This window comes from Heloderma suspectum, chromosome 4, assembly GCF_057233095.1.
Source record: "Heloderma suspectum isolate Gila_16-S chromosome 4, 16-S_ref, whole genome shotgun sequence".
In the NCBI taxonomy this organism is placed as follows: Eukaryota; Metazoa; Chordata; class Lepidosauria; order Squamata; family Helodermatidae; genus Heloderma; species Heloderma suspectum.
Genome location: NC_139461.1, coordinates 87,031,374 through 87,056,003, shown reverse-complemented (window position 1 = coordinate 87,056,003; position 24,630 = coordinate 87,031,374). Strand labels below are relative to the sequence as shown.

The window sequence follows — 24,630 nt, the reverse complement described above, 5'->3', positions numbered from 1 at the left end:
AAACAGTTTTACTTATTTTTTAAATATTTCAGTTGATTTCTTATAAAATTGATACATACATATTATTTCACTATAAACATATAAACCAACAACAATAAACAAACAATAGGTAAATTGCACTCATATAATCAATAATATTTTACATTTAATTATGTGGTTTGATGTTTATAAGGGCGCAATCCTATGGGGATAAGCAGCCCCCTCCAAACTCGGAGGCGTCTGCCTATCCAATGCAGGGCAGGAGAAGCACGGAGAGGATCGTTCCCTCCGTGCGTCTCCGCCCGCATTTGCAACTAGACAGCCGATTTCAGCTGTCTAGCTGCAGGAAGGTGGAGCGGGGGAGAAGGCTGCCGAACAACACACTGGATGTGTCATACAGGCATTTCCGCCTTCCCCGCCCCGGAATGCCGCCCGGAACACCCTGTTTTGGCCATTCTGTGCTCCTCTTCTGAGCGCAGAAGGGGGGAAGGTCGGTTCCTGGAAAACCACATCTCCTATGGCCATCTAGCCACTGACTAGCAGCCATAGGATTGCTCTCTAAAAGTCTTAAATATATTTTTGCCTTTATGTGTTAATCATAATAAATTATGCTCTTTGGTTTATCCCAAAACATATTTCCAACATGAGTCATGTGAATATGGAGGTTCTATATAATCTTTAATATTTGCAAAATGTATAAAAGCTTCCCAAATTTTATAAAAACTGTCTTTATATTTTTCAGACTTATCTTGTGTAAACTGCCATGTTAATTTCTCCATCAAAGCAACAGACAAAAGTTTATTTCTCAACACTGAAAATGAGCTTGTTATTTATTTTTTTCAGGTGGATGCTATAGTTAATTGTGAATGTCAAAAGCTCTTTATGCCTTACATTTTTGTTGATCCATCAAATATAAGCAATAACCCTAATGCTGGAGAGAACTCAATTTTCTGGTTTGTGATTACTTCTGCCTCTTTAAATACTGTTTTCCAGAACTGATTTACTGTGGGGCAAGTCTACCACGTGTGAAATTTTCACTCCATAGTGAAAGAACATCAGTAACTATGGGTGGAGCAGCAGCGACCACAGAATATTATGAAGTCAACCATGGTTACCTGTACTGTTGCACTCTACCAAACATTTAAGAAGCGGGCAAAGTTTCTCACATTAACCATGTGGTAAGTTGGTCACCTATATTCACCCATCAAGTTCCAGTTATGTAGGCTTATCAAAACCTCTATTTGATGACAGGAGAAATACGAGATAGAAGGGATTATCTGCCAATATCTCCTCTACACATCTCTCAGTGTGCACCAGGATCACAAATTGGGCCCTTGCATTCATGAGAATCCTCTCCCATTCCCTTCCCTACATGTATACATGATCGCCTTCTACAATCCAAGCTCATCACTTCACCTTTGGCAAGGATGATGATGAGTCCCAGCTTCTTGTCCAGCAGAGACAACTCCCTGCAATTACACTGAGCTTCATCAGAGTGATCCAACTACAGGGAAGGTCTTCCCTTCTAGTTCCAAGATGCAAGGAAAGGTGAAGCCCCAGTATTTCCTTCTAGTTCTGGAGTGGAAGACTGGAGCTAGCTGTTTGAAACACTAGGCAGCAGAAATGCTCCAAGTACCTTGGCTCTCTCATGTCAAAACAAGCACTAGGTTTGGAGCTGTGGGGATGGGGGAAAGGAAGACAAGCACTGCACAGCTATGCTGGGCTTCCAAGAGCCTCTGATGCCCAGCACAACTATGGGGGCTGCATACCCCCTCCAGTTCTAAACTTGGAGCTAGGCAAAGAGAGCAAGGACTTGTCCCTTACCTCGTGTGAAAGTGCAGTGTGAGGTTAGGAATGAACAGTCCAAACCTATGTACATCTACTCAGAAGTCACACTAAGTTCAATAAGACTTACTCGCAGGTAAGCGTGCACAGAACTGCAGACTTAGGCGACAAACCTACGCATGCTTACTTGGGAGCAATTCCAACTGAAAACATTGGGACTTAACTTCAATTAGGCATATGCCTGCTCAGAGAATGAAGGGCAGGGTCCTGGCTATCACATACTTTGGCTTCGCCAGCCAAAGTTTCTGGCTCCCTGTATCCAAGCCAGCAGATCCTGTGGTTATCCAAATGCAGGATCTGGCCTAAAACTGGCAGCTCAAGAGGCAGCACACTGGAGGCTACCACCAATGTCAACTATCGTTTCCCACAATGCCTTACAACTCCTGCAGTAGTTCCACTATCCAGCTTTACTGAAGGAAGTAGTTCCAATATCAATATCCAGCATTAAAGGAGATCCAAATCATCACAGGCCCTCCTATTTCAGATATTTACCTCAAACAGGAAGGTGAGTGGGGCAAGAAGTTCAAGTGCCTGGGGCCCACTTCAGATCCCACCCATGTGGAGAGATTGAGTATTTAGCAATCCAGAGTTACTCTTCAACTTGCCCATCTGACACTTCATTACACCACATAATTAAGAATGTTATATTTTAATTGCTGAAATAGAATGTAAGATTTCTAACACTCTTCTAGATTTTCCTTTTATCATTAATCTTATGATTTGTGAAGTGGAAAACCACAGCCATAAACAATCCTTCAGTCATCACATTCTTCCCTATACACATTTTTAGTTGTAAGCTAACATACATCTTACCTGTCATGAGAGCCAGTTTTCTGCCTGGCTTCTGTTGATGTAGCAACTGGCAGACCAAGGTTTGATGAGATCGTATTATCCATTATTTCACTGGTTTTGGCCAAAATACTTGGAAATGTCTCATCCACAATACATCTGAAGCCTTCCATAATACTATTCTCTCATAACGATCCTAAAATATTAATAAAAAGTTATGCATAGGCAGTAAGAAAATACTCACAAAAAGTTCATTTTAACAATACTGAAGATCACTTTTCTACTACATTCTATCCTTTTGTTTCCTTAGATTGTAAGTGTACAGCCAGAGCCTGCTTTATCTTTCAATAAAGTTCCAAAACTGATACAGGAGCTCAATAATCAAGAACCAAAACGGCACAGTTCTACTTTGCTACTAGCAATACAAGAGTAACACAGTATTTCCATTCCTTCCTCAAAGACAGATACAGGGCTGAGTATTGCTTTTCTTTTACATTATGCACTAGGAATTCCAAACACAAAAGAAACACAAGTTTGAAGGATTGAAACAGGTACTACAAATTCTTTGAAAGCAGAATGACACAGTGGTCTAAAATTAGAGCTACACCAGCTACTATTAACAAAATCTAAGCAAGTTACTACTGATCTAACTTATTTGCAAAAATCAAGCTACCTGGTAGTAAATATGAAGCACCAAAATGTGCGGTGGTTGTCAACTGTTTTACAATATACATTGTTTTCACGGAGAGGGCTATAAGACAGCTTAGACTACACACACAGTGCGGACTCTAAATTTAGCTTTTAAGGGAGCTACTAGTCTATATGGCCACTAGTCAGCAGCTAGACGGCCATAGGATACATCAGTTTCCGGGAACCGACCTCAGAGCCCGTGCTCCAAGGTCGGTTCCCCAAGAACTGACCTTCACCCCCTCCTGCACTGCCTCGCAGGGAGCTAGGAATGGCCCCACGCCCAGAAGAGGAACACGGAGTGGCCAAAATGGGGTGTTCTTGGGGGCATTCCGGGGTGCGGAAGGCAGAAATGCCGGTACTATGTGCTATGTGTTGTCCAGCAGCCACTTCTCTGCTCTGCCTTCCCTCAGCTAGACGGCTGTCTAGCTGCAAATGCAGGGCGGCTGAAGCATGGATGGGACAATCCCCTCCGTGCTTCTCCTGCCCTGCATTGGCTAGGTAGTCGCATCGGAGTTTGGAGGCAGCCGCCTATCCCGATAGGATTGCACCCTAATGCTGGTTGGCATGGATTGGCGTGATAAAGCTGATTGGCATGGATTTCTTGCTCTGTTTCTAGAGGGCTCAGCATCTGAAGGGTGCCAAGAAGAGGAAAAACTTGGTTCATTCAATATTTAATTAAGGGAGCAATCCTATGGCCCCCTAGACAGCATATGAGGGGTCATAGGATTTTCAGATTCCCCAATCAGAGGTCAGAGATAGCGCTCCAACCTTGAAGTGGGGCATTGGAGTTCTGATCCTCCTTCCCATTGCAGCCAGCATGGAAAGAACTGCGCTGGCAGCTCTCCAAGGTCAGGAACTTGACCTTGGAGAAGGGGGAGTTTTAGTGGGTGGGAAGGAGACCAGAGAGGCCAGGATACAAGTTATCCTGAGGCCCCTCCAGCCTCCTTCCCTCCTCCTCTGAAGAGCCCTAGCTAGATGGGCAAAAAAGCCTGTCTAGTGACAAATGTGTGGATGGGGAGGTGAAGATTGCTTCTGCCATTCCTCCTGCCCTGCATAGGATGTTCATAAGCCTCCGAGTTCGGTGGCTTACAGTCATTCAGGGTGCAACCCATAGGATTGCATCCTGAGGCTCTTTAGACAATCTTTACTCACTTGGGAAGAAAGAGTTCAAGTAATGAGAACCACCATCAAATCTTTGTGCACAGAAAAAGTGTGTATATATTTGGAACTATACAAAATGCTGGTTTTTGTACAACTCCAAATATATAAACTTCCACCAATAAAGGACTCATCTAAAGTTATTCAGTGATATACAAAACAGATTAAAGTATATTTCTTTTGTGACCAAAACAGCAATACCTTTATTAAATTTGCAGGAACTCATTAACGAAAGCCCCTTTTACTACAATTGCTAAATAGACAGATGGCTCACCACTCAAAGCACTTCCGTCTGCATATTAGCACCCTTGCCGAAAGAGCAGCAGTCGCTCTCTCACAACTTGCCACCCAAATCAAGGGCCAGGGCTCCAACTGCAAGTGTGCAGAGACAGGCTGTGGTACAGCGAAGGAGCAGCACTCTGCATACGCCCCCAAACTCCGTTCACACTGAACAAAGTTCCTGACTAAAAAATCCTGGCATTCAGAGGTTATGCGATAAGCACTGGGATAGCTGAACTTTATCAACCCTCTCGGCAGTGTTAATATTCCGGGTATCTTGGGGAAGGGTAATACACACGACTATTAACACTTGCAAGGCGGGTACACAGCAGACCGCCTAAGGTGGCTTAAGCCTGTTTTCCCCTATTCAGGTGTAAATAACTGCGTCGGACACACGAGGAGAGCACCCATTTCGTGTGTTTCCTACTGAAGACGGCGGTGAGGTGAGGAAAACAGCTCTTCATTCCCCTCGCTGAACCCGCAGGGAGGAGAGGGAGGTCCCCTAAGCAGGCTCCCTCTCCCCTCACGCCAGCCCGAGCGCCACTAAATCGCCAATAATAAGGGCGGAAGGCGGCGGGTGGAACCGGGGGGGGGGCAGGAAGAGAGCGGAACGGCTCGCGACGAAGACCGGGAAATGAAAGCCGCCCCTCCCCCTAAAGCAGCTTGAAACGGCCGCTTTCAGCCTCCCCCCCCCCCCCCCCGACCTTCCCAACGCGAAACGCGAAACGCTCACCCGGAGCCCGGAACCGCAGCGCAGAGCGGGAGCCTTGAGGCACGCGCATTCCTGCGCGAGGCACCATTCGAAAGCGTCACGGCTGCCCCCACCCTCGCGAGCGTCAAACTCTCTGACGGGAGGGGAACTCCCCCCTCCCCTTCTTCAAGTACGCGCGCGCGCCCCCTCTGTTTCCTTTCTCACCCGGCGCCTAGGAAGCCCCGCTCAGGATTTCGTTTGAGAACAGGGCGGGGCGGAACGGAGGAAGGGAGCGCGGAAGCGAATACTATTGGTTTATGAGAAAGTTCCGAAGAAAAGGCCTGCGGTCCTTTGATTGGGCGAGAGGGAGAGACGCGAGCACGTGATTACTTTCAAATAGCCTTGGGAAGGAACGAAACTTGAATGCTGTCGTTCATAGAGCAGGGTCTGGGATTCCAAGTAATTGATGCGTGTTATTGGTGGTAATCACTTATGATTTATTTATTAAGTTTCTGTACCATCCAGGGGTGGGCAACTTGTGGCCCTACAGATGTTTTAGCCTAGAACTCCCATGATCTCTCACAATTGGCTCTGCTGGCTAGGGCTGATGGGGAGTTGTAGGCTAAAACATCAATAAAGCACAATAGTTAATCCTACATTCTGGAGACAGCAGTGGCCATTTCTACCCTGCCTTTACTCCACTGAATCAAAGGTGACAGACGTGAAGTTATTCTACAGTGGGCTGTAGCCAGTGTTAGTCTAATTGAAGTCCTGTTAATTTCAATCGGGATATAACCCAGTAACCTGGTTTGCACATACCCACAATCCTGAGAATGTATTGTCATTGAATCATGGGTTGTTGTTGAATTGCAGTTTGTCGTTGCATGTGAACCCTGCACTGTGGTTTAACTATGGGTTTCTATCCACAAACAACCCAGGAAGAGAACCATGGTTGTTGGCGTGTGAAGTCTGGGTTGTTCATGGTTAAGCCATAGCACAAGGTTCACATATAATGATAACCTGCAATTCAACAACCCCCGATTCAATGACAACCCATACTCAGGGTTGTGGATATGTGTGAACTAGGTTATTAGGTTAGATCAGCCTTCCCCATCCTGGGTTCCTGCAGGCATGTTGGACTACAACTCCCACCACCCTGCTTACAGACTGATAGGAGCTGTAGTCCAACACATCTCCAGGGCCCCAGGTTGGAGAAGGCTTAGGGGCTGGCTCTGCCCCCCTTAACCCCAGGCATCTCCGACATACAGCCCCCAGGTTTCCAAAAAGGGAATATGGCCCTAAGGCAACAATAGTTCCCCAGCCTTGGCCTAGACGAAAGGCTGCAGATATACTATCTCATTGGCCTCCTTTAATTTGCTGTACTGACACATTGCATTTCCCACACCAGTATCAGCAACGGAAGGTTCCCTGTCATTTTGCTGCTTTATTTCTGCATTAAGTACCAGTAGAGTACAACTAGTGGCTCTTTCAAACAAATAACCCCCTGAAGTTATGCTGGCCAAGGGATGCTGGGAGTTGGAGGACTTTTTTCTGTCTAAGAATGCATGGAGTTGCTTTTCAGGTAGGATCCCTTTCTTGCAAACTTACCTTATGAGGACAGGCGTGGGGCTTTGGTGTCTTGAAGCTAGCCCGTTTCTCAGCCCCTAGAGATGTGTATGGTGAATGGACCTCTTGAGGCAATGCAAGGCATTCTTCCTTTGCTTCTCTAGATTCTCCCTCACACACAGAATTCCTTTTGAGGTGTAGGCAGCACTACTAAATGCTAGAAGGCGGCCACCTCTATTCCTCCTGCTTATCCAAAGCTCTTGCACTTGACTCAGTCCATCAGAACCTGTGGGCAATCTTATTTCCAGATGCTACATGCCATGGCTGAGGTGGGTAAGGTAACAGTGAACTGGACAAAGTGTATGGTATGAACAACAAACAACAGGAGATGCATGACTGCTAGACCGCCCCATCCCCACCCCAATATTCCCTTTATACTTTTAGAAGTAAATAAAAGCAACACACTACATATCATTTCAAGTGTTTTATTAACCTACTTTCATAAAACAGTGGAGTGTAAATAATTTTATGCAAGGTGAAAATGTTGGTGACTAAAAGACTCCCACTTCTGTTTTGCTGCAGAATGCATAGAATACTTTATTTTACTTTAAGTGTACTGCATTCCTTTTCAGTACTATTGCTTGGGGCTGGGAAAAAGCCCCAAGAATCTGGTCTCCTAGAAGTTTGATGCTTGTGCTGAAGAATTAAAATATTTAATCTCCACACTATAGAACAGTTTTCTTCGCTATCTATTCAGTTTTATGGATACGTTATCAAAAACTATGCAGGATACAAAAATAATAATTAAAATGTAAGGATTGCAATAAACTGAATGCTAAAAAAAATTGAAAGAACAAACACTTTGAACTCATCTGTTGTGTATGACTCATACGTAATACTGCTTATTTGTTTCATTGTAGTTGAAAACGTATTGAATGGTAGGACTAGTATTTATTTGGTGCAGAAGCACTAACATGGTAGATTCCATATATTGTAGTTTGTTTTGCAAAATACACCCTAAAATTTCCCACCCCGAATTGTGCTGGGGAGAGGAGGAAATGAAATAATATAAGCAGCCAGAAATAGAAGCATTTTACAAGCATCTGAGTAAGGCCCTTAATACAATTTTAAATGTGTATTAAACCCCTTCATGTTCACGTAAGAGATTAAGAGGTCGAGAGATATATCGTCTGCGTGGGTGAGGATACTGGAGATTGGCAGTGTCAGCATCGCAAGAGTGCTCTATCAGAGGAGGAGGTAGGAGCTGGGCATAACTGGACCATCTTGATCCAGCCCGTGGGGAATCCAGAGGGGGAAAGAAATACCTGAAAACAATTAAGACAGGAACACCAAAAAAGAAAAAGAAAAAAAGAAAAAACAGAAGAAAGAGAATAGTAGTAAATACAAGGAGAACCAAAGGGGAGAGACACATGCTGGGGGGGAAAGGCTTTAGTAAATCCATGCCAAAAATAAAATAAAATGACCAAAATCAAATTCCCAACTCAGAAAAGGATTGATTGTGAAAGTCTGGAAACTGCATGGTAGGAACACAATCATGGGAGATAATGAAAAATATGCCTTATGTACATTTTAAGCGTAATAAATTATCTGTAAATTAAATGAGTCCCTAACTATCAACACATTTGCTCAATCACTCCTAAAAACCATGCAGCATCATCATAGCTTTTAGTAACAATTGCAGAAAGACAGGCACACATTAATTATGCAGGTACATTTGCTGTATTTGCATCCAATTCAGATTCACTTTACTGCACATTTTATAGAATAGATGTAAAAACAAATTGTTTTTACAAAGTTTTGATTTCCACAATATACAAAAAGTGACTCCTCTTCCACTCAAATACAGTCTGTGTGCATATATACATATTTCTGGAGAAAAATTCAGATAAAACCAAAGACTCCTGGTAAATTAAAGGCTTAACAGACTATTCCATGTCACTTTTTATGACTTACCCGTATTGTTAAAGACACCACTTCGTTAATCTTTATAATCTTTGGAAATGTAGACAAATTTACAGAACAGAATGGCCAAGTTAGTAAAATTTTGAGACAGGACATATCTAGAGCTACATTGGCATGCCACTATGTAAAACAAGGCATTTTCTTGCCATGTCCTGATGAATGTTTGCAATAGGACACTGCTTCAGTATGCTCCAGAACAATAACTCCACTGCACAGAAGCAGTGTATGCGCACTACGCAAAACATGAAGCAGCTTTGATGCAGCAGACAATAATTCCCAGAGCAAATTGCCAATACCATATGACAAACATTCATATGGATATGGTTCACCACAATACTTTGACCATAGGAAGTCTTACTCGTTATTCCATGGAATCATGCCACAGGAACATGCAACTACCAAGTAAGATCATTCTCACTAAGACAACTAAAGTATGGCATTACAATTTTTATGGGGTTTTTCCTTTTACTTTGAAGTAGTATTTAATTGTGAAACAATGCCAAACTAATTTCAGATACCAACTGTACAGTTGTTAAGTTACAATGTTGCCCACATTGTTTAAGACTACTTATGTTTGTGCGTTACAAATCCATTAACAAAATCATAATGGTGAAGAATGTATCTGAACACTTCAAAATACAGGACAAACTCAAATATTTAAAACAATTTTAATGAAAACCAATAGATTTCAATAGTTTCACCAAAGATTTTCTCTCTTGACACCTCAGAATGCAAGGATAGTAATCCTATTACTCTAGTGAACTTCCCCCTCTGGCCCACAATGGTTTTTGCTGTATTTTTGTGAGGAGGGGGAATATCTCCACAAGAGGGCTCTTCCTGTTACTTTTTTTTCACAGGTTTCGACCCGGTCATACTGTGCTGGCTAGCAGAGTACGTATACAACATATTTTTAAAAAAGAGAGCCTTTTGATTTGCTTTTAGTAGGAGGCAGACTGTTGGTGTCTTGGGAAGAGGTCAAACGGCGCTGGGGAGGGGAAAAAGGAGTTCGCTTTCCATTCCTGTGTGCATGCAACAAGCAGCAAAACAGCAAAGTTACTCCAGTTAGCTTGGTATCAGCTGTGCTTTCTGTTAAAAAGGACATAATACAAATGGAGAAGGGAAAATGCATCACAATTTTAGACACACATGGTTATAAGCACAATAAGAATACTGTAGAGCAGTATTTGATAGGTTTATTACGTTTTAATCTTTTCAAATCACTTCTCAAACAATTTTACTTTTCTGTTAAAACATTGATGACTTTGATCTTCAAAAATGTTAGTAGTGTTACTAGAGTTTACTAACAAAGTACCAAAACGTTGAACCCTAATAACAGTAAAAGCAGTCTATTACTGTATCGTACCAGCTTGCTTCTAAAAGTCAGCACTTACATTTTTGTTCACATAGAACTTGCAGAGTATTAATGACAGTATGGTTATTTTTGCCCCACTTTCAAAGTGATGTAAAAAAGCAAAATTATCAACTCAGGGATTTTCCACAACAGCTGGTATGCATATCATTGTTAAAGCTTTACTATCTCTTACATTAAAGTTGTGCCCTAGAATTCATAATTTCATCTGAAAAGGTAACTTCAAAATCATAAGTGGAAAATCTAACACAAGAACCATCTCACCATCCTGTTAAAGCGCAATTTAATGTTCCTTTCTTCCTCAGGTGTGCCATACAGTCACAACTGTGACATAGCTCACAAGAGGACATTATAGCCAGTGGCAGAAAACTCCCCCCTCCCATAACACAGCAGAGGTATCACCACAGGCCAACTTCCCAGTTTTTCCTCTGTTCAGCAGCTGCCTCCTATGTCCAGAATCGCACTAAGACAGCAACAACAGGGGAGAATCTCAAGTAACAGCACAAGAGAAGACGTTTTAAGTTATTACAAACCAGAAATATGGGTGAATTAGTTTGAATAAATGCAGCCATATTGTCCAAGTGTTTAAAAAACAAAAAGGCTGTCTACTCACTTGGTTTTACGCTTTATCATTAGGGCATGATGCATGACCACTTTAATTTTTATAAAATATTAAATGTCCAGCACTCATATTTGTTGAGAAAATTGTAAATTTCATTAAATATATTTTTCACAAGCATGTATAAACCACTTATATCTAAAGATTTCAAAGTGGTGTACACAATTCATAGAAACATGAAAATAAAGACCAATACATAGACTATATTGTGTGTACGCAGGGAAGGCTTGCATAAACAGATGGGTCTTCAACATCTAATAATTAGTGCTGGCACATGTCTATTGTCAGGAGAAAGATAATTCCACATAGTGGGTGCCATTACACTAAATGCCCTGCTCTGAACTACTGTGACACAGACATCAGGAGTATGTGGCACCACAAGGCAGGCCTCACCAGATGATCTCAAAGATCAAATGGGTCTATGGGGAGAAGGCGGTCTCTCAGGTAGACAGGTCTCAAGTTGTTTAGGACTTTATATATTAAGAACAAAACCTTAAATCTGGCCCAGTGGCAAAGAGGTAGCCAGTACATTTCCTTAACATGGGTGTAACACGCTGCCAATAGGTTGCCCCACTTCAGCAACCTAGCTGCAGCATTCTGCACTAGCTGCAGCTTCCAGATGAGCCTTAAAGGCAGCCCCACATACAGCATATTCCAATACTCCAACTTCAGGGTTATCAGTGCCTGAATCACTGTGACCAAGCTGTATCTACAGCATATGCTCCAAGTTGTGTCCATCAAATGCTAGCACTGTGGCTGTATCCTACTGCCACTGGCAGTCTTATGGATAAATTCACTGGTCAACCATGTCGCCTTTCTGAGTCACATTTCTGAGGGCAGGCCTGAAATAGACTCATGTGCTGAAAGCTACTTGAACCAAATGGTTGCCAAGAGCTACCAAAGGACAGGATTGGAGCAGGGTCCCTGTTCCCACGGAGTCTCAGGAAGTAGCAAAGAACAGAAGCTCAGAGTCAAAGAGACCTTGGTTGAGAGACAGTAGGATAATTAGTGGTCAAGGCAACAAGAGGGTATAGGATAACAAGAGGCAGATACTTTGAGTAGGAAGGATACAAGAACAGATGAGATATCGGAGTATTTTGACAACTGTGTCAGCACTTGAAGTACGTGAACTATAATTGGAGGAGAGTTCTTTACAACAGTTTGTCTGCTATACATTTCAGAATGCGGGTAAGACTAGCAGAACTCAACTTGTAAGCTATTGATGATGTGATAATGATTTTTATTAAAACCTATGCATATGAAAGCCGCAGAGATGCTGAACATTTTAGTGAGACTAAGTTTGGACATTTTCAGAATAGAGAGTTCTACATTTTTAGTGTTTACATACAAAGTAGCCTACCTGCCAGCAGATGTCCCATTGACTGAATTCTGGAGGCTTGTATTGACTGTGCCTATAGGAGTACTGAAAATTCCCTGCTGAGTGGAGCTAGCATTGACTGGACTCCCGTTACCTTTCAGAATTCCAGTACACTTCCAGTTGTCCATGTAATTAGCTGAGGAAAAATCCACAAATCCCAATTGCATTTTTCAGTAAGTTACGTTTATACAGCCACATTTAAAATAATATAACTAATGATATGGCCCTTCCAAAACATTATACAAAACATAAACACCTCTCCCTAGCCTGATCAAAGGAATCTTGCAGCAAAGTGTTATAACTCAGGTAATTTTCTCTGTATGGCTTACAGTTACTTTGCCCCAAGGCAAGACTGGTGGAAGGGAGCCTCTTCTTCAGAGAGAAAGAAGGCCTCCAAGCCTAAGTATCTGATGTTTTTATCATGCGAGTTTGGGAATACAGATTTTCTGGCCACAGCTATGACCAAATAATTTGTATTTATTATCTAGACCATCCTCCCCCAACCTGGTGCCAACCAGATGTTTTGGACTTCAGCTCCCATCAGCCCCAGCCAGTATGGCCAACGGTCAGGAACGCTAGGTGTTCTGGTCTAAAACATCTGGAGGGCACTACACTGGGGAAGACTGATCTATATTTATCAGTGGCCTACATTATCTTACATTTATATCATGATAAAAGTATTAAACTGATTTAAGGTCTAACACTTTATTAATGAGAAGCAAATTTATGACTAAGGCAATGCCTCAGTCTAAACATTAAACTGTTCGGATAGTAAATATTATACTACAGAAGTTCAGTCAAGAGGACCTGTAGCACAATCTGAAGGTTTATTCAGAAGAAAGGCCCGTCAAGTTCAAAATGAATTACTTCCTAGTATGTATGCTTAGATTGCTGCCCCGATCTTTTAATAATGCAGCATTTAATCACACAGAGTAATCTGAAAGAACACTTACCTTTCCAAAGCCTTACACACCCATCATCTCCTGAAGATGCAAGTACTGTGCCTGTAATGTTCCAACTTACACGCCAGACCTGGGAACTGTGATTATCAAACTGAGCCACTAACTGAACCTCAAATTTTGTCAATCCTGATGAAGTGGTCAGTTCTTTTCTATTGCAAAAAAGTAAAATTTGATATTGCAATTTAATCTGATTAAAATATATTCATTTTAGAAATTTAAATTATTTGAAGATACTTGAAAATACTTAATAGAACTGTATTGCCTATTTGTATGCTACATTAAAAAATAGATTACTAATGGACTATATACCAAGGTTACTAGATTCTTAAACATGAGGATGATTGTTTTCATTCCTGAGACAGCAAAAATATACACACACCTGCTTCCATGTTACATGATAGTATCTCCTTCAAAAACTCACCTTAGTGGTTTTAATGTGAAAATCCGTACATCTTTGGTAGCTACTGCCAATATATGGAAGGACCTTCCCAGGTTTGGAGCAAATGCAATATCATGTACGGGTTCTGTGACTGTCATAAGCGTTTCTGCTTTTGCATACTTCCTGAAGAGTAACAGACAGGCTATGAATTTCCTAAAACGTAGACACATTAATGCTTCTGGAAAGTTTGTTGTTTTTAAATAACCCTTATGGATGAATTCTCATATGCAAGTCAGTGGGCAGTATCCAACACTAATGTAAATTATGTTGCAATAGTCTACACAATCTGTAGTGCAATGCCAAGAGTGCTTGCTGGCACAACAGGTTTCCCTAGAAAAGCCATTACACAAGCAAGTGCTATTGCTGTTGCCCTAGAGGCCATTTACACTAGCATAATGTAATTTATGTGTCACATTGGATACTGACCAATACTTTTAAAGAGGTTCTTTCTAAATGAGCATATTTATTCTAGAACTTAAGTTAAACATCTAGTTAGTGTTACTGTATATCTGTGATGTTGCATTTGCTATATAATTAATGGGCCTGTTCAGACATCATGCTAAGCCATGATAGAGAATTTGCACAAGCTACAGTGGCTTAGTGTGTCATGTGGCGGGAGAAAAACCTACTAACCACCCCCCTGCAGCAGGGTTAACAGGTCCCAAGGTGGCTTACCGTTACATGTGGCGGGCTCCCTGATGGTTACAATGGGTTCCTGCTGGTTTACAGGCCGTGACCATAGAGACGGCAGCTTAGAGCATCCCACATTTCCATGACACTCTAGCCAGCACAGACTTTCTCTATGGTCGCTGTCGCATAGCGACAGCTGGAGCGGGCAGCACACAGGCCACTAGAATCACCAGCGCCGGCGGGATGGTTACAGTTACTACAGAGGGGAGGGGGGGTCGTTATGGGAACCATGGAGCACCGCGTGGTCCCTGGTTGTGTGACAGGCGCACGTGTCGTGGGTTCGCTAGACCCCACCTTCTGTAGTTACCCTAACCACCCTCCCCCTGTTTGCGTCTGAACAGGCCCAGTGTCAGTTGACCCTACTGGGCCAGTGAACTTAACAATGGAAACAAACATGCTGAAATATGGTATATTAAGGAAAACCTGTTAGCTGAGTGTTAGAGGATAGGACCAGGCCACCTTACAGTGATACTGATTCGAATCATAACTGCTAAAAACTTCTGATACTTTTTATTGTTTTATCACTACAATAAATATTGTAAACACACACACATACACACACACACACACAAATATTGCTTTTTTTCTTTGCCCTTAAATAGAAATCAAATAATTTAACATAGAGTGTCACTGATGTTCCCTCTGAGGTATTGAGGTCCAGAATGCTAAGTCTTCTTAATTCAAGTGAGGAGGAGAAACACTACAGACTTAATACTATAAAAATTAAAGCCACAGGAAGAAAAAAATATTCCAAAGATAATACATTCTTCACTACTTCAATATGACTTCCTAATTATGCATAGCAATCTTATTCCTGGGAGTTTCTATCTATGGGTGAAACAAGTAGCTTTGTTTTGGCAAAATATCCTGAAGTTAGGCACAAGTATACAGGATGACATTTTATGGTTGGCATTCATTGCTTCAACGTTCGAGCTCAACCTCTATCATGAACGGCACTGGCAAGTTACCTTCTCCCTCAGACTCAGTTTCCCCATCTGTAAAATGAGAAGTAATGTTTAAACTATCAAAGGGTTGATCATACTTTATGCAGCAGTTGTTACCTGCTGTGTGTACACCAGTGTAGTGTTTGCACTGTGAACACTATAAAGCATGTCTCTAGAAAGACGTAATGGACACACAGTAAAGGCCAGTGCTGAAACAAACCTCCAAGTTTTTGCAGACATGCATCTCCCTTTTACACTTCATTGCTATTCACTGTGCAAGACATTGGTGTACACAGCTCTTGGAGGGCAAACACAATAAGAACTATAAAGTACTTTCCAAACTCAAAGTGCTACACAAGAGTACTTGCACACTCACTGGGATTTAAAAAAAAAACTTTTAAAGTTTGACAGACTCCTGTCCTGTGACATATTAGGAAGTGCTTTAGAACCCACCCACCCAGGTTCAAGAATTGTCTTACATGGGGGACAACTGTTCAAGAAATAGACATTCACATCTGCTTTGGGCTCATGGAATTTTTACCAAGGTTCTTTGGATCATGGCTGTAGACCAGCCTTTCCCATCCTGCTATCCTCCAAATATGATGGACTGCAGCACCCATCATTCCCAGCCACCATGGCCAGCCATTAGTCATGCTGACTGGAAATGACGGGTGTTGCAGTCCAACACATCTGGCGGGCACCAGGCTGTGGCAGGCTGCAACCAACAGTAAACAAATTCCAAATTAAGGTCTCACTGGTAGCCCTTTCATATACTGAACTCTCAGAAGCAAGGTGTTTCGCTATTTCCATTCATCCCAACAGCACAAATGATGTCGATAATATTATGGAGCGTGTAAAACCATTACAGAAGTTGCGGGGTTCCCCCACACACACACCACCACTCACCTGGTATTTTCATTATATTCATAAATCTGCACCTTTGCCAGTACATTTGGACTGCTGTCATCACTTCCTACAGCTATCATAGGAGCATGAGCACGAGAGCTGCAATTACAAAATGAAATATTCTTACTTACTTTCCAGTCCATGGGTTGCAAAGGTACAAATCTGAACTCATATTAGACCACCGAATTAACATAAAGGACTTTGAACAATGAGGACCAATTCCTACATTATTAGCTTTGAAGCATGCACAGATAGTGAACTGAGATTGAATGTAAGATGCTGCCTTATAACTGGGCAGACTTTTTGTCCATCAAGCCCAGCACTGTCCATTCTAACTGGAAGTGACTTTCCAGGGTCTCAGGCAGAGAGGCTGACTGAACCTCTCATTTCTCATGTAAAACATGTGCCCTACCACTGAGCTATGGTCCCTCCTCAAAAGGTCAGTCCTTAGAATTCAACAGTCTCCAATTCTTGCGAGACCCAACAGCTCTAATTTAACACTTACGATTTTAAGTACGTCTGCATGAGAAAGGCAGAAGTCCTATATCCAGTGGGTGTTATTGTGCTAGCACAAATTATTATTAGTGTTATTGTGCTAGCAGAATCTAGGTTCCAAACTATGCGCAAGAGGAGAATCCAACTAACAATTGTGCAAACACAGTTGGGCAAGCACTCACACAATGGAAAGATCCAGCAGAGTTCTGCTAGCGCTATTTGAGTTTGCAGACAAAACTGTTGGATACTGCCCCAATTACCCCCCCTTTTTTTCTTTCCATCCTTATTAGATTGTAATAACTTACCTTGAAGGATTCCAAGAAATACAACTGCAGCTTAGTTTACATGAGATTTCATGCTGAAGTGACCACTGACTAAGATTCATAACATCAGGAGCTTCATATATCCGAACAACTCCATCTGCTGAACATGTTGCCAACATGAGACCCATATGCTTAGGAGCAAACTTTACATCTGTAACCGATGTCCTACTGTCAACCAGAGTAGTCCTTTTTACCTGAAGGTAAATGCAGTAGTCATTAAAAGAGAGAAAAGAGACTTTTAGAATCTCATTTATTTATACACTATGATAGTTATTAGATAAAAATCAGTGAACAATGTTACCACTTGGGATGTTGGAGAAATCCGCAATGGAGCCAAATGAGTTAGGGTTTCCATGAATCTGATTCGCAGATTCCACAGTAGAGTGGGTTCCCCCCGTTGGGCGGATTCCGCAGACTTGCAGATTTTTTAAAAACTTTCCTGAATTTTGCGCAAATTTAATTATAGAAAAATAGGCAAAGAATTTTAAAACCAGCCAAAAGTGCGTATTTCCCCCATAGGCTAAAGCGTGAAAATGAGCATTTGGGGGGAATTTGCGCATGTTCACACATGGGAACTTGCGCAAATGCGTATTTGTGCAAATTCAGAAACAAAAAAAAGCCGATTCCATTGATGGGTGGACGACAGAACAAAAGGCATCTGACAATCCACAAAACACAAGACAGAACAGAACTTACACAATCCATACATCCCTAGTTACCATACACATATGACAATTCTATGGTCAGGACCTTGTTAATGGAAAAACGTAAAATAAGGGACACATAAATATTCATATTAGAAATTTTACAAGTTATAAAAAAGTTAAGGAAAGCAAGTATGTTCATTTTATATTACAAAACGGTCAATTAAAAATATTCTCGACCAAAACCTAAAAAACAGGAAAAATGCCCTTCTGGTTGTAGGTCCTCAAGCACCATGGAGTGATGGAGGCTGCTGCTGGAAGAAGGGAGCTACAAAATTTCTGCACATGGGCATAATGCTGTATGTAGCATTTGGATCCTGGCTCTTCTCTCATGCTCTCCACTCTCCTGAATCATGTAAATTAACATGACAACAAGATCCCAGAAGACCTGTAGCTTAGATTCCAACTTCTCCTCTATGAACGGAACAGAGTTCTGTTCACAAAATGGGGTTTCCCACTTCTCTCTGCAGTTCTTAATGCTCCCCTCCACCAGAACTCTGCCCCTCAGGGTTGGGAGACCCTTAGGAATGGTGATAGGGGGCTGCAGGTAGAGGGGGAGTCAGCAGAATTCACCCTCTGTGTGTGAACGGAAAAGAAATGTAGCATTAAAGCTTATGATTCTACGTAACTCTTGTACAGTAAATAAAGGAAATTATAGAAATAAAACAAATTACAGAAATAAAGCAAGTTTGTACTTGATATAAAAAACCCAATAAATCTATTTACTGTGAAATTTAGAAGACACAGTGCTCATGCCATCAATGTCACAAACAAATTCTGTGTATGAAATGTGTTCAACAAAACAATCACTTTTCAGACCTTACCCAGTGACTCTGCCCTCGAAGTTTATCATTTGATTCTCCTACTATTTCTTCCCATACAGCAGCTGTTCTGTCAAAAGAGCAGGAAGCCAAGACTTGTCCAAACTCTGGATGTGCCCATGTCACACGCCACACAGACCCACTGTGTGTCTGGAACATTGAGAAGAATTGGAACTTATAGACTAAATGCTACAGCAGAAGACATTTCATTTTATGTACCTTTTCAGGTTTGACAGGGAAAAGATCACAGCAGTACAAATGTATCGGTACTCTGTTTTTAAAAATAACAATTTTTAATATGGTGGGTTTTTTATCTTTATCTTTTATTTTTCACTGCTCCAGAATCTGTCTAGATGTGGAACGGTATATAAATGCTGTAAGTAACTAAATAAATAAAACGGCGAACTTCAAAAACTCTTTAGAATACTCTCTTCGACTAATCCGTTACCAAAGCTCAAGCTAAAATGTTACATATAGCTGCATACGAGCCACCTAGTTAATTGAAGGAATAGGGTCAAAGCCCACGGATACAGAATATTCCAGGTGGACCCTGGAGGCGCTGTCCTGCATGGGCATACATCTTCCCCGTGTTTTAAATCTAAGTGCCATTGGAAGTTCTTACTATCTGTGATTTGACAGGAGCATCAACCCAAAGTTTTCCAATTGTTCTAGCCAGACCAACATCCTTCTAAATACTAGTTGCCTTACTATAATCCTCCCACTATTATTTAGCAGGTATAGACTCAGAGTCCCAAACACCATGACTCTGTACAGACAAGGAGACATATGCTGCAAAAGAGCAGGGCCCTTTGGATCTGTCACTTAGGATCGTCATAGTGGCTTCATTTAGAGCAGTTCAGCTCTGTGATGGGCAGAAGACAGACCTAAAGAGGAATAGAGAGAAAACTGAAGAAATGATGATAAGACTGGAGGAGTAGGCTGTACATTTCAAAAGTTCTGATATAAAGAATGACAGAAGATAGGGCAGGAAGTTAGAAGGAAGCATGTAATTCTTGAACACCTGTGTGTGACATGTCTAGAAGAATCAAAGTTGGAAAGAATCCTGATGGTCATGAAATCCAACCCACTGCTCATTGCAGGATGCAACTACAGGATCCTTGATGGACAGCCATTCAGCCTCTGCCTAAATATCTCCCATGAAGAGGAGCTCACCACCTTCCACAACAGTCTATTCCTGTATCGAACAGCTCGTACTATTACCAAGATTCTCCTAATAGTTAGCAGAAATCCAGGAATGGTACTGACAGGGGTCCACAAATTTTGACTTAGCTTAGTAACCAGCCATTATTTATGATTGCCACAGACTCTTCCCTCTCTCAAGTCCTCTGGCATGCACACAGGACTCATGAAATGCCTCCCACAACATGCTGTATTCTGAGGCAAGCAGAAGCAGTACGCAATTTGTGCTGCTTCTGCCTCCTTCACAGTTCTGTGTTACATGAGATACATGAGATTTTATGTGTATGCCAGAAAACTTGGGGGGGGGGGCAGAGGAAGACCTCATCTTACACTGAACTTGGGGGCAGACAGAAGCTTTTGCCTTCTCTTAAGCTTAGCAAAGCATGTGAGACCTCCCGAGTTTTTGGCAATTAGCAGAGGTGTGTGTGTGTGTGTGTGTGAGAATGAGAGAGATGGAAGGTAGAATCTCTGTGCTGTTGGGCAAACTGGCTATGGGCAGTTGCTCCTACCAACCAGATTTATGGAGACCTGGGAACTGAAGGGGGAGGCTGAAAATAAAGAAAGGATGATTGAGGTGGAAAAGCTAGTGAAAATACACTTTTGCAAATTTAAACAGAAACATGAACATCTGCATAAAGACTGCCTTAGTATTTGAAAAGTATAGTAATTTATACTGAATTACAGCTGCAAAAAAAAACAACAACTCCCAGGTAGACAGTTATACATTTAGGCTGTAATCCTAAACTTAATCCTAGAAGGGCGTAAGCCCCACTGATCACAGAGAAGCTTTCTTTGTAAACATGCACAGGGTTGCAGTTTTAGGGATTAATTTTTCCTTCAATACAACCTCATTCCAAATACTGTTCCATGTAACACTAGATATTTCTAGATTACCTTACCTTCCAGCTGGCAGTACAGTGCCATTCTCCATTTTCACCTTTGTCCCACACCTATTAAGAAAAATGAAAACAATTCTATTAAATCCTTCATTGAAAAAGCAGAGAAAGTAACAGGATTGGAGTCCCAAGAACAAGTCCAGAGATCAGGGTTTGTGGAAAGTCTTAAGACTGTCCTTGTTAGAACTAAAATGGCATCCATGCCACAATATTTTGGATAGGTTTGCTCATTCTGGACCACTCACAGGACATTGCACACAACTGTTTTCTTACACAGATATTACTTTTGTGTGCAAAAGGTTGTATAGACTGTTATATGCAATGAGTGCACATATGTATTCTGCTGAACATATACACTGGGAAATTACAGTGAGTCATGGCTTTCCACTACATGCAGAAATACACATGGAACAGTGTACATACAATTCCCTACATGGAGATAATATTTATGCAGAAAAATAGTTGTATATAAAATGGGTCTAAGAACTCAGGACTTTTAGATATTAACCCCTCCAAAACATTATCCTATTAAAACCAAGCCAAATTCATGAGTTAGATATGCCTACATCAATTTCTGTCACAAAGATTGTAATCTTCTGTCTACCTACCTGAAAGTAAGTCCCATTTAACATAGTGGGACTTACTTACAAGTAAACATGCCTAGGATTGATTGGTCTGTTAAGTAAGTATTCCAAAACAAACTAGCAAGCCATTTATATGACAACCGGTCATTATAATATATATATGCCAAGTGAGTTTGAGCAAAGATATACACTCCGTTCTGTCTTCTTTCCCACTCTAGCTACAATCCTATGAGTACATACTTGGGAGTAAGTCCTATTGCAAGTTATTTGAGATGTACAGGATCCGTCTACATTTGAATTATTACATAGATTTACATAGTTCCAAATAATTAATCCTCAATGAAGAAAATAAATCCAATGTAACCACATGTTCAAAATATTTGGTTTTATGATTGGTCTAACATCTTACAAATCTTCAGTTCAAAACTCTGTCTGGAAATAAGCTTAACTTTAATCCACAGGACTACCACTTTTTAAACAATATATTACATAAATATGCTGCAAGGTCACACTGATCCTGTGAGACTCTTGGGTATTAACTAAAAGAACCCAGGAAAATTACAGCCACACTAATTCACTATCAGATGTGTACTAAACAAAAACACACACACACATCTGGCCATGAATATTCTAACATAAATATCACTCAACATCGGTTCTTGCTTTACTCATTAGTAAATTGCAGCTCTTCTCCTGCACTGTCTTTCAATTATGGATTTTGTTGGAGAACTTGCCACTATTGCCCTACTGAGAAATGGAATAGTATTGCATTGTAAAAAAAAAAAAAGAGAGGTGCTAATTAAGGACAGAATGGTATACATGCTTACTAGCTGGCAAGTCTGATTGAATTCTGTGGAATTTTCTTCTGTGTGCACTCACATGATCCGGGTGTACCCCTAGAGAAGTACCTGACTTGCTCATTCCCTTCATACCTCATTCATGCCACTTTTTAACTATAGTACAATTATTTGCAGTTCAGGAACTCGGCACTTAAATAAATCCAAACATGATAATGGTGGATCGGGGCTTCATAGGTCTGTTTTGACTTCTTCTGGAAAACCAACACTTGTGTAAAGCAGGGACACTGGCTTTTCTGTCTCTATCGTGAGACGTTTTCTTCATTTGTGAAAATGCTGGTTTAAACCGTGGCTGCCAATATGGCCAGCCAGGCTCATATTCCCCTGCATGGGCGGACGTGCCCACCCAAAGCAACTGCCCGTCCTCCTAAACCAGATCACGCAAGGCCAGGGACGAAGGAACCTGATAGCTAACAGTGGGTATGTAGCGACTGGTCGAGAGAGCGGGGGAGAGCGAGCGAGATGGTGGCCGGCCCAGCCCCAAGAACCGGTCCCACACCGGCGTAGGGGAGACCCACAGAAGGAGAAGAAAAAGCCGGAGTCAGCCAGAGAAGCTCGGCCTTTGCCTGTCCGCCTGCCCCGCCCCGCCCCGCACCTTGACACTCTGGTCGCTGGAGCAGGTCGCCATGCGCCGCCCGTGGAAGTCGAAAGAAACATCGTGGATAAGGTCGCGGTGATCGGCCGCGATGCTGCGCGCCACGAACATTCCGACGCCCCCGCCCTCTTAGCCGAGCGGGCTTCCTTGCGGCAGGAGCCGTCGTAGGGGCCACAGCAGCTTCCCTGCGCGACGAGGCCGCCGCGCACACCGCCCAGCTCTTTTGCTCGCTCGCCTCGAGTAGGCGCGCCCGGCTCGCCTGAATTGCGTGGAGCGCCGGGCCTCGGCGGGGAGGAGGGAGAGGCGGCGGCCAATCGCCTCTTCCCGCGATGCTTGCGCTGTTGCGCCTTTCCCTCAGGCAGAAACGGAGGCAGCCCTCGCAGCGGCTGACGGGCGGGACCTGCCAGCCGCCTCGCGGTTGCGCTCGACCAAGAAAGGCACGTGGACTACGGCTAGCTGGGATGCGGGTCTCTCGCCGCGTTGGCAACAGCCTAATCGGGCCCGCGCAGCGGCGGGTGCTGTAACTGACTGAAAACCAACACAGACAAAACCTTGGAGAGGCGTTATCCGAAACACGCGTGTTTTAAGGAGACAAATTCCGCAGGAAAACAACTAAAGACTGGCTGGGGGTTGCTGGGAGTGTAGGACTTTTTTTCTGTCCAGATATTCATAGGGTTGCACCTAAGGATGCAATCCTATACGCATTTACCTGGAAGTAAGTGCAGTTGAACTCGATGTTGCTTTCCAGGGCCTAAGTAGGCACGTATAGGATTGAACTGCGAGGCTGCAATCCTATACACCTTTGGAAGTAAGTCCCATTGGATTTACTTCTGAGTAGGCACGTGTGATTCCACTGTCTGTTACAAATACATTATAAGATAAGCTCTCACCCAAGAAAGCTTATGCCATAATACATCTGTAAGCATTTAAGCTGTCACAAGATTCTTGTCTTTAAAGGAGACAGTTGCGATAGATATTGACAAAGAGAGAGATGGCAGAGTGGGCTGTTGTTTCTCATCTTTTTTTTAAAGAACTGCTTATCTTTTGGCCCATTCATTTGTACCATTTATGCCTGGGAGGGGGCAGAGTTGCACATATTTCTTGCTGTCACAGCAGCTCTCACTTCAAGCAGGCAGGGACGGCGCAGGAAACTCCTTAAAAACTAAGGACTATGTTTCACTTTAGTTTTGAACAGTAGACACCATTTACTCACTGTAAATATATTTTTTAAATAATTGAGTTTACATAATATGACCATGAACCAGCTAAAAGTTTAGCACTATTGAATCCATTAGTTAAGAACTATTAAAATTCTATTGATTTTAATGGGAGAGCTCAGTACATGTGTCTTAAACTGGGGCCTGGTGCACTCAGGACCCACACTAACCAGATTCGAGGATACTAGTATGACTCAAGTCCACTTGTGTGAAAGAATGATAGAGTTTATTGATGGGAAAAGGATGCAGAGAAAGCAAAAGCAAAGAAAGCTTAACTCTCCGTTCAGTTGCTCCTGTTCCCAGGGGAACGACAGGCCGTTGTTCCATGAGGCTGGTTATCTGAGCAGGTGGCACACCTTCCCCCTTTCAGAAGACAACAGGTAGCACGTCAAGCTGCTCAGGACCTTATAGGGCCTGGTCTCATCATTTAATTCAAACTGTCAGAAAACACTCACACTCGCCCCTCCCTTCACCCTGAAGGAGGTGGAATGACTTTCTCTCTTGGCAGCAAAATAAGTTTCTCACAGTACAGAAAGAAGCATCCCTTATCAGTTAGAAGGTTCACAGTATGGAGAGCAACTACTGTACATTGTTTTAGCTTTTGTTAGTAGCAAAAAGTGTGGCCTTCTCTGTGAATACAGCTATGAGAAC

At 42.3% G+C, this 24,630-nt stretch overlaps 2 protein-coding genes across 8 annotated transcripts in view; both read right to left on the bottom strand.

Moving 5' to 3' along the window:
• The window catches only part of CEP192 (centrosomal protein 192), a 94,493-nt gene extending 88,854 nt beyond the window's left edge, over positions 1-5,639 (bottom strand). For 5 of the 6 annotated variants that reach the window (XR_014790163.1, XR_014790165.1, XR_014790164.1 and 2 more), the window contains exons 1-2: positions 5,474-5,639; positions 2,638-2,809 (exon numbers count right to left, since the gene is read on the bottom strand). Coding sequence is in view for 2 of the 6 variants with exons in the window: in XM_084849925.1 (XP_084706051.1) it covers positions 2,638-2,786 (149 nt within the window). In the remaining 4 variants the exon portion in view is untranslated. The remainder of the gene's footprint in view (positions 1-2,637; positions 2,810-5,473) is intronic. The other variant, XM_084849928.1, reaches the window with a different exon arrangement.
• A 1,827-nt stretch (positions 5,640-7,466) lies between these two features.
• On the bottom strand, positions 7,467-23,004 carry SEH1L (SEH1 like nucleoporin). Of its 2 annotated transcripts, none has more exons than XM_084849924.1 (9): positions 22,763-23,004; positions 20,730-20,780; positions 18,634-18,780; positions 17,088-17,299; positions 16,288-16,386; positions 13,730-13,870; positions 13,300-13,457; positions 12,329-12,482; positions 7,467-10,066 (listed from the first exon to the last, which is right to left on the bottom strand). In XM_084849924.1, exons 1-9 carry the CDS (start codon positions 22,871-22,873, stop codon positions 10,054-10,056), a joined length of 1,086 nt encoding a protein of 361 aa, XP_084706050.1. In that variant the 5' UTR covers positions 22,874-23,004; the 3' UTR covers positions 7,467-10,053. The 2 variants fall into 2 exon arrangements, with proteins under 2 accessions (XP_084706050.1, XP_084706049.1); XM_084849923.1 differs by having other exon boundaries at positions 7,467-8,322.
• Positions 23,005-24,630: the final 1,626 nt, after the last annotated feature.